Source organism: Rhea pennata, chromosome 1 (assembly GCF_028389875.1).
Source record: "Rhea pennata isolate bPtePen1 chromosome 1, bPtePen1.pri, whole genome shotgun sequence".
NCBI lineage: Eukaryota > Metazoa > Chordata > Aves > Rheiformes > Rheidae > Rhea > Rhea pennata.
In genome coordinates, this window is record NC_084663.1 from 8600027 (window position 1) to 8610696 (window position 10670).

General features: G+C 37.9%; 1 protein-coding gene across 1 annotated transcript in view; it reads left to right on the forward strand.

The window, feature by feature from the left end:
* Positions 1-3767, forward strand: part of ELAPOR2 (endosome-lysosome associated apoptosis and autophagy regulator family member 2) — a 103395-nt gene extending 99628 nt beyond the window's left edge. The window contains exon 22 of the mRNA XM_062597293.1: positions 1522-3767. Coding sequence (XP_062453277.1) covers positions 1522-1581 — 60 coding nt within the window. The 3' untranslated portion in view covers positions 1582-3767. The remainder of the gene's footprint in view (positions 1-1521) is intronic.
* The last annotated feature ends 6903 nt before the right edge of the window (positions 3768-10670 follow it).

Genomic DNA, 10670 nt, shown 5'->3' on the forward strand with positions numbered 1-10670 from the left:
ATTTTCCTTTAAAGTAAGCTTTAGTACTCCAGCATTCAGCCGACCTGAATGCCTATTTGGACTCAAAGAGAATTTCTTTAAGTTCCTATATCCATTTTAGCGCGCTTCCTGAGTATTCTTTCCTTTTTAAACAAGCCTGTCAGATATTTCTAAGCTGGTTCCTTTTTTCCTGCTAGATGATCATAGCTGGCAAACTCAGCTTCCGGTACCTCATTAGCTTGCTGAAATCTGTCCTGTATCCCTGCAGATAACTGGAATTTAATATTATTTCTCCAAAACAAATGTTATAGGCATCATTTTTCATTAATGCAAAAGATGGAGAAATTCATCTCCTGCTGGATTTGCATGTAAAATACAGAAAAAGATAGAGGAAAATGGGAGAAAAAGAGAAGAAATGTAAACTGAGAGATAAAGAAAAATCTGAAATATCTTAATTATATGTTCAAGCTTTAGGCAATGACATTTCTAGGAGGCAAAACATCCCATGAAGCTATTAGCAGCGTTGAGTACCCAAGGAATTCAGGAACAGAACTGTAATGTATATATATAAAAAGATTGTTATTTTTAACGGGAATATCAAAGTTAAAGATTTATCACACTGCTTCAGATCTGAGAGTGTTCTAGTTCAGTCTTTGTTTCCAGCATAACAATACCAGACGCTTCAGAGGAAGAAGTATATACTCTGCAGTAGGTGTGTGTAGGACAAATTTCTCCCCTGCTCTTTCTCACCTCCGTACCAGGCTCTGTCCTCATTTCCAGAAGAGATTGCTTCAAAGAGTTTAGTTTAATATTGTTTCCAAGGTGTGTGTCAACACCAACAAATGATATGAAAGGTAGGCACATGAAACAAGAACTGGCACAGTCTAAAGAGTAGTTTTACTAGGGCTCTTTTATTCAGTTCTGTGACGGCTGTTGGGTTGTCCACATATACTACAATGTGTCTGTCCACCCTTCATGCTGTAATACCTGCTGGCCAAAATGCCTCAGATGTCATCCAGCAAGTAAAATCAGAAAGAGAAATCAGCCCTCCAGCCCTAATATTTAAGATAGTGGAGGCTCTATAGTCTCTTATACTCTTTTTGTCCTATGGGTTTCCCAGAAGAGGAGCTGAGATGAGAATATGGTAGGGTGTCAATGTTCGCAGGTTTTGCTCCACACATTTCTTCAATGTAACAAGCAAATTGATAAGTAATAGTAATCACACATATGATTACCTTGCAATTCCCCTGCTCTAGCCCTGTCCTGTGCCATGAATCTTTAGTATATCCTCAAATTACCATGAAAAATTTGTATACTTTTGGCTTTTTGATGGAATTTTGATGTTTCTGCAAGTTTTTACATAATGACTAGTGTTATTACACAATTAAGGGTCAAACTCTGCTTTTAGTTTCTGCAGTAGAATCAAAGTGATGTCTCTGGCAGGGGCTGCACTGGAGCTTTTAGGAAAAGAAGGATTTCTAGCAACCGTTGGACTGAATTTGAGGAATCCTGGTTGATGGGAACCTGTCTTTTCCTTTGCAGGAAAAAGAAGATCACTTTGAATCTGTTCAGCTGAAATCTTCAAGATCCCAGAATATATGAAGAATTAATGCTGCCTTCAAAGAAACAAACCTGATTTCTATTTTTACAGGACCGTATTTTAAACATATTCTGGCACACATTGTAATGGTGGTCTCAGTGAGAAATACTCAGCCATTTGGGAGGAAAGAAGACAGGAAGCAAATGGGAAAATTGGATTGCCTTATCATGTGATTGAGTACCTTGCCAAAAAAAAAAAAAAAAAAAAAAAAAAAAGCAAATGCTTGGATTCCATACTGGGAATGAAAATCAACTCAGGAAGAGATATACATACTGCAAATAACATGAATTTTTGCATTCACCTTGGCATTGCTCTGGCATACCATATGATTTATAGGTACCTTTCATTTCCTATCACCCCTTCTATGCATATTCATAAGATATGAGTTTGAGATAGGCCGAAAGCTCCTGCAAAGGTTGTGCATTGTCCTTTAGTAGCTTAACTGTGATTCTCTCTTAAAATCAAATTGGTGAATGGTACTTGGATGAGCCTCAGGAGAGTTTTGGACTTTGGAGAACGTTTGTGCTCTGAAGGACTAGATGGTCTGTATTGGTCTTTAATGCAAAAGGCATGGTTTTGAATCTGCAAGTTGAACCTGTTTGGATGCCTAAGTCATGACCATCAGGGTTGAGGTACAAGCTGCTGCTATTGAATTAAAAATGTGTGAGATGTAGGACTGGGTCCATGAGTTTATAGGTAGAGGCAGGCTCAAATCCTGTAAAGAGTAGGGAGGTGATACCTATAGTGCAAGCTGCACCTTTACTTCTCTGTGGAAGCTTGCCTTTTGACAAGCTGTTGATAGAAGTTAAAGTACCCTCCCTTGGGCTATAGCTACATTACCTTCCTCCGGAGTACAACCCCTGGAGACTAAACTCCAGAGGTAAAGTACAGATCTCTGCTTCTCGGGCTGCAGAATCAGCTTTGTCAGCTGGGAGGCTTGTTAGAAATACTCAAACATCTCTATTGCTGGGCCCAGGCAAGGAATAGGGACAGATGTCTGGCAGAGCTGAATGTAGGTTATACACTTGTGCAGCTTAGCATCTAAATGCTTTCTGCTGCCAGTGCAAGAAACTGCATTTAAATGATGGCACAAATTGGTGCCTTGAAAATTGGAGGCTAGGTGGAACTGTTCATGAAATCATCCACATTATTAGCATATGATCTTCATAATACCCTCTGCAACCATTTCCTGAAATTCCCACTGAGGTCAAACTCAAAGGAATCTAAACCTTAGGCAAAAAATATTTGAGTAAGATTGTGCAGGGGTTATATAGACCTAGGAGAAAATGAGGAACCAGTCTTGTCTTGACCTCTAGTCAGACTCATATTTCTATTGTAATAAAATTATATCAATTGTGGAATGCATCAAAAACTTCAGAAAAGACACATGGGCAAAGATGATGTTTTTACTATAAAGAATTTTGATTTTATATGACTGAGCTACATCTATTAATAGAACAGGGCCCACTTTTAAGTAGTAAAGTTTAAATTTATTTTTTTCTGAATTCTGAATATTTTATTATACTATAAATGTGAACAAAAAATTTTATGAAGTTTAGATTTTTTTTCATTAGGGAAAATTCAACTCAGTTGCTTTATATCTCCAGTCACAGAACAGAGGCTTTGCTCTTTTGATGGGAAATACTTCAGGCATCTTAATAGAAGTGGTGTACATTTTTTTTTTGTTGCTCTTGAAAAGGCACTTCACTTTCCCAACAAAGATTTTTATGGGGTATTGTTGAATGTATATTAAATACACATTCCTTTTTGTATATTTTGTACCATTGCACACTTATTATTGTACATTGTATTTGTCGTCATGATGTCATTTATATATGGTTGTCAAAGATGATATGCTCATGGAGTAAATGGTAATGGCTTTGGGATTTCACTTCTTGGATCTTTTATGAAGAGGGTTTTTATGTTGTTGATTTTTATTCAATTAGTGTGCTGTAGCATCAAAGATATATATATGATGGGCATTCATAAAATAAAGTGAAAATATATTTGAAATTTTGGACTTGAGATGTTTGGGTAGGACTACAGCTTTTCTGAACATTACAACGCTGCAGTGGTGGCAGAACTGTAGAACTTCTCACTGTCATCAAGTTGCATCTGTGTACATCTGTTTTTATTTTTTTTCTTCTCTCTTCATACGTTTTCCATGCCATGATTGCAATTCATTCTCCAGAACATGTTTTCTTCTTTCGTCTTTGGACCCATGCTTCTGCAAGGTCAAAATGCCTTAATTTTATTAACCAGATTTCAATTGAGTTAATAACACAGAGGATCTGTTTGATTCTTATACTACCCCTTAATTTTCCCAGTCAGGTAGAAAGTGGCAATTTTTTATCAGCTCCCATAGACTTTATTGTATGAAACTTCTCAGATCTGGTTCCAAATGTTTTGTTATGATGTTCTTCAGAATTCTTCCAGGTAATCTAATAACATATTTGGTACAGTACATAGCAGGATACCAACCAACACTGTAGACTTTATTTACCTTAAAATAAGAAAATGGCATTTTCCAGCAATTAAGAAAGTTTAAACTGCCATATTTTAGCTGACTTCTGCTATTCTTTCCTTTCTGTTAAAGACAAAGAAGGAAGGCGAGGTTATTCCCATTTTCCCATAAGAGGCACATTTTGGAATGCTTAAACACTTCATTAAGAAATCTGTTGTCTGTGACCTCTTCTAGTACTCTGCCAAAATATACTTACAGCAGCCTTCCCCTTTTCTCCCTCATGGAGTCACACCAGAAACTGTTATTCGATGCCATAAAACAATGTGAATCAGTCTGTTACGTGTTCAGTTGATTAAACGGAATGCATTTTATTGCTGCATTTGCATGCTTTTCTTTGAAATCTGGAGTCAAGCAATTGAATCTCTTTGAAGATTAAGCACATTTTAGTGGTGTCTCTGTATAAATTATTGGCAAATTAAGCAGAATTCTATTGTCTCAGCTTTGACAGTGCTTGCTAGAGGGGAATTGTGCAAAGAATGTATTCTATCTTGGTTCTGATTATGCTGGTGGTGTTTGAAGTACATAATATGATTGATTTGGAGTCTTGTTTTGGGGGAAAACTCAGTCTCTTACAGAAACAATGAAAAGTTATTGAGTAGTTTCAAGTAGTTCAAAAAGAGGATTTTACTGTTTGTTCTTTTAAAAAAAGACATTTTGGGATTCTGTTTTGTAAAGTGGAAAGTTTGCAGTGTTTGTTTTGGCTGACTTGTCAGAGTCAGTAGTACCCATAAAATAGAAATGCTTAGCTGTAATCAGGAGAGATAGCAGCAGATGTTGTCATCTAGAAGCCAGTGGTTGACTCTTCTCCAGCAGTGGCCAACATACATGCTTCAGCATAGAAGGAAAATCAGCTACAATAGACACCAACATGCCAATGAGGATGAAATTTCTTCCTAAGCTAAGATTGCTGCTGAGTGGTCTATGTCCTGAAGCACGTAGGGTTTTAGTTGTTATTCTGGTTAATGTAACAGTGGATGATAAACTCAAAGAAATCCTGGAAAGTTCTGCTATCTTTGGCATGCTTCTCTCTTAGTTCTTTCCTCTTGTACACTTCTTTCAAAGAATCAAGAATCCTCTAGTTTCTGTCTCTTTTTGGTTTTGAGTGCATCAGAATTGTGTTTCTTTGGCAGGTAAGTATGGAGATAGGAGCAGAGGAAAGGTATGACAGTTCAGGCTCATTCTGAAATATGTTGGGGGGGTCACAGTGGACAGTGACACCCCCAGCCTCCTGGTTGTAGACTGAACGAGTGCGACAGGGAAGAGGGAGACACGAGCAGTGAGAGGATCATAAGCTGCCACCGTGTTTTGGTTTTTACTCGGTATATAAAAGGCCCCACGTGCTATGAGACCGGTGTGCTAACAGCACCTACAAGCCAAGGTGAGGTTGTGTGAATGTGTGTTTTCCCTGCGTGTATGAATAAAAGACATGCAAGAGTGACTTCTGAGAGCTTTGGTTTTATGTACAGCTCATTTCTTTTCCTGCCTCCCTCCTCACACACTTCACCATGCTAGAGTCTCCCAAGGGAGCTCAGCCCAAATCACTCCAGATTTTGTCTGAGTGTTAAAGCTTGAGGCACTGTTATATTCTTGTACTCATGTTACTCATGTTAATTATGTTGCTGCTGTTTCTGTTGACCTTTAACAGTTTCTATTAGTTTAACAGTTGCAATTAACCCCCCTCCCCCAGCCTTTAGTTGGTCTAACATAAGCTTGTTGGACATACGGAAGCAATCTTTAGGAGCTGGACACTTCTTCCACCACAGGTGAAATCCATTGTGCTGTCCTGCGATTTCTATTGCTCCTCAAGGATTGCTATAGATTTAGAGACATTGATGATGGTTTAATAACAATAATTTCTAAAAGCTTCTCTAGGTTTTGAGGACTGTGTTTGGAGGAGAAGCAATGGGCTTTGTAGAGAACAAAGTTAAAATGGCAGTGTACCAGAAAATCACGTTGGGGTAATGGTTTTTCAGGGTAAAGATTTTTCAGCTGGTTCTAGACAGTGCTGATGTCATTGTCTGTCTTCTCCTTGTTGCTACCAACAAAGGAGTTAGTGTATGTGGGGAAATGACTGCCATTTGCTTAGAGGCAAGAGAGTCAATAAGACTGACCCTCTATGCTTTCTCCATGCCTTCACTTCTTGTCCATCCCCTTCCAACCGTAAGAACAGCCAGCATGGTCTTAGCCTCCTTTCTGCTTGCAATGGCAAAACTCAGTTACGCCTATGTTGTTGAGAAGCCCTGAGGTGATGCTGGATAAACAACATTTGTCTTTCGTCTTGCAGACTGCAAACATTGGGGGGAGGCAATGACGTGATGGAAATCAGACTCCGTTCGGTGATGAGCTAAGAGTTCGTTCCAGTTTCTCTTATACTAAGTGCACTAATTGAGTGAAGGATTTCAGAATGAACCTTTTTAACCAAAGCTCTGACTTTTGGATGGAGCCAGGGTATTTTGGACACTATATTGATTTTTTGGAATTGTCTTGTTCAGGGAGAACATTACCTTTTGTAAATAGGAGAAAAAATGTTTTGTTTTTTATGGTTTTGAAATAGGTGCTAGAGTTTTTCAATTTGAAAACATAGCTCCTTTTGAAATTTCTTTGGCTTTAATTAAAACCATTTGTATTCATTTAATTCAGGAAAAAAATCACTTGAATACAAAATAAAATGTTTTATTTTAGTGCAGTGGATCTTTTTCCCTTCAAAATTCAGTCAGAACTAAAAACAGACACCTCTCCTACAAAAGCAGCAACAAAAACTTGCTTATTTCACATTGACTGTTCATCCAATAAATACAAAAGCACCAGGTATTCACAAATCTTCTGTGCTCTTGATTTGTACTAGAGAATTAAAGTGCTCCAATGAACAAGCAAACATTTCTGCAGCCTGCAGTGAGGCATCATCGTAGCTGGAGTAGGACATGCTCTCGTCCTCGGCATTTCTGCCTAGCTGGTGCATGTGGCGTTCAGGATGGTGTTCTGACCCTTTAGGATGGATGTGCTAGGGACTCCTGTACACCATGGTGAATTTCTGTAGGCAAATTTTTACTTATGATAGAAGCCGTAAAGAGACCAGAAGGGTTTTTAAGTCTAAGACTAGATTTCATAGCAATGGAAACTAAAATGATGAACTTTGTAAAAGAGAGGGTCAAACGATGACTTAAGACAACAATAAAAACAAAAAAAAACCCAAAACTCAAACATATATGTCCTTTGCCCCTAGTGTCATTGTAACATAGGTTGTACAAAATTTTGGAAAACTTTTTGTATGGTTTAATAAGTATTTCTTCATGTTAGTGAATCTTCTTTCTGCACAGCGAAGTTAGGCAGCTCAAGTTTAACCAGGATGATTGAATACGGTAAAGGAACCGGCAGTATTTGCCAAAACAGGGTATGAGACTCTCCTCCCCTGGAAGTGCTCCAGTAGTGCTCCATATGTGGTGGTTCAGATTTAGTAACCTGTTCATTAGAGAATTAAACATGTTGAAGAAAAACCAAGTTTAGCCATCTGCCTTCTCACATCCACCAAACTGAAGGGTTTACCTACTTTTCTGTTTACCACTCTAGCACTAGATCTGACAAAAAGTGTGAAAATTTGCTCTAAGGCAGAAAACACGCTTTCCTCCCTCATCATGCCACAGAAAGGGAAAGCAATTTTCCCAAGACAGAAAGAAGATTTTCCTAATACTAATAGCCAGCTATATATATATTTCTTTTCAATAGCACTTGAGCATCATGCTCATGTTCAAAGCCCCTTTCAAAGTGTGAGTCCTGTTCAAGAGATTTTCATGCTACTGTGATGTGCGCAAAGCTACTGCTAGATGTGGATATTTTCTGTTTCATTTTGCTGCATTTTGGCACTGGTTTACCTCAAGCATCAGGCAATATTAAAATAACCTGCATCCCTGGAAATCCAAACCAAAGCAGTGAAAAACATTCAAGACAAACCCAAGTGAAATACAAGAATGCTGGGAATAATATGTGACTTCCAGAGGGCTGAAACTCCAGAAACTAAGTGAGTTTTTGTGCACGTGTGTAAAAACATATCAGTGGCTTTCAAACCATCTAAACATTCAGAGTTGGTGTTCAGACACAGATATTGGGTTGTTTACTCAATAGTGCTATTGCAAAGAATGAAAACTGTGGGGCAGTAAGATCCTCAGCTCCTGCAAATTAGCTTCAGTGATGTCAATTTAGATTCGAAGAATGGAATTCGTCTGACACAATGCCTTTATGTTTTTGATGTAAACTTTGTGATTTGAGCTAGCTGTATTTGAAATGATTCATCTCACCATAACGTAGCAGTCTGAAATATCTTCCACTGGCTATTTCTGTCCACTGAGTACAAAGGGAGAAGAAGTTGACTGTCTCATACATAGTATTAGTATAGTATAGATATCTATATTGTGGATAGTAAATGTTACATGAGATATTTTCAACACTGATTGTCATTTTCCATAAAAATTGAGAAGAAATTCTCCTTGCCTTGGGTATTTTTAAGAACTCCATAAACACACTGAAGATGCAGGGACATCAGCATTCTTGTCAGATAGTTTGAACCTTTGCTGTACTGTGTATAGTGTCTTAAGCCACAGAAGACCATACGTTGTCAGACTAATGTAGATGCCAAACCTGAAGTGCTTTAAAGGGTCTTGATTTAGAAAGCAAGATCCCCAACCTGCCAAACTCTTCATGCTGTGTTTCAAGGTAGAAACCAAGCCAAAAGCATTAGGCACTGTAGGGCTTGTAGCAAGAAAGAAGCTGAATGATAGGATCTGCATATAATGTGAGCTGAGGAATGCCGATTTTGGGGAATGACACACAAATTTCAGTACTAGACAGCTCCATGCTACTGAGGCTTAAATAGGTACATGTGTAGCTAGTAGCAGAAGTGTAGACATAGAGAGGCCTTCCCTGGTGGACATAGGAGTGTCCAGAAAAATTAGATATCTAGCTGTGAGTAGCAATTTTAAGAACGCACATCTTGAATTTTAGCATTCAAAATAATAGCTACTTCCTTTGCCAGTCCAGGCCTAAAGACTTGTACCTTTCTGGAAATGTGTAACAAAATCTGCATACAGAGCTGGGCTCCAGCAAACCTGTACCGCCGGTAGTTTGTACCTTCAATCTCTGCCTTTCAAGCCTCAGTGATGCCATCTTTGAAGTCAAGGAGAATTTTGCTATTGACCTCAGTCAGATTGAGATCAATGGGAATGAGCCCTTAGGTAAATATGCCCAGGCACATTAATCAAAGGTGTGTTTGTTTCCTTAATGACATATTGGATCCAGCAGAACAGAAGATTTCAGACTGTTTCAATAGCAGGAAGGAGGCCTTCAGTATGCAGTTTTAAAGTCAGACTTCAAAGTTAATTTGCAGTTGTCTAAACAGCCTCTATGTGTGCGTCTTAAATTGTTGGGTTTGAATGCAAAGGTCACCTCAGAGATGTGTAAATTTCTACTGAATTTCTCTTTTGTGACTTTTTTTTGGTCCTGTGTCTCTGTGGAGCTCCAATTACCTTTCACAGCACTAGTGATGCAGACAAACTAAACCAGCTGTGTCGTTGCTAGAGGTATAAGCATTATTAGCTAATTTTCTGACAGATTTTCCTCCATCTCCTTACCAGTTTAATCTAAAATCTCCTTATTTTTATACTCAAGCAGTCTATTGATGAGCATGACAGCATTAAATCATGTCAAATGAGTAATCAACAAAAAAATATCAGTTTTTGGTAATATCTCATTGGGATACAATTAAACAGGCCTTAAAAACAGAAATAAAAAGATGTTTTCAATAACATTTTCACTTTTTGAAATAACTCTATTTCTTAGTAATAAAAAAATCACTTGAGATGCTTTCATAATGCACATTTTTTTTGCTAAAGGCGAGGCCCTGATGAGCCATTCATCATAAACAGCAAAGCAGGGCTATGCATATTATATAATGTAGATTTTGTAGCACAGGCACACACCTGTACATACATACATACATACACACAAATACTGCAGCTTTTTTATCCTCTTTACCCATCCAAGGGAAATCCTCTCATAGATACAGTGTCCTAAAGGGAAGAAGAAACAAAAATGAAACCATACTGAAAAGCTTTTACCTTTTTATTACTGGTGCCTTTACATTAATACTGCTGTTTTGTGCTGAGAAAACCAATCTGTTACACGTAAGGTAACTGTAATATACAACATAGAAATGAAGTCTAAGTTAATTACAACAAAGAGCTACAAAAAAATTTCGTAGGAAAGAAGTCACCTAACATTGCAACTGTGCTTGCAACAAATCACTTCCTTACTGCAGGACTATGCACATTGTGAACCATGGTTATTTACATGTCCCTTACAACCATTAACAACAGAAGGGCTAAAATCAGTCTAAAAAGTTCCGGAACATCACTATATACTGTACAATCCTCAAAAATAATTTATTACACTGTTTCTAAAAAAAGGTACTATTTTGTTTTGTTTTCTTGTGTTTTCCTTGTGTTTTTCAGAATGCACAACATGTGCAAAATTTTGCCTAACAGTCTAAAAACTCAAAAACTGAACCGCAAGTCACAA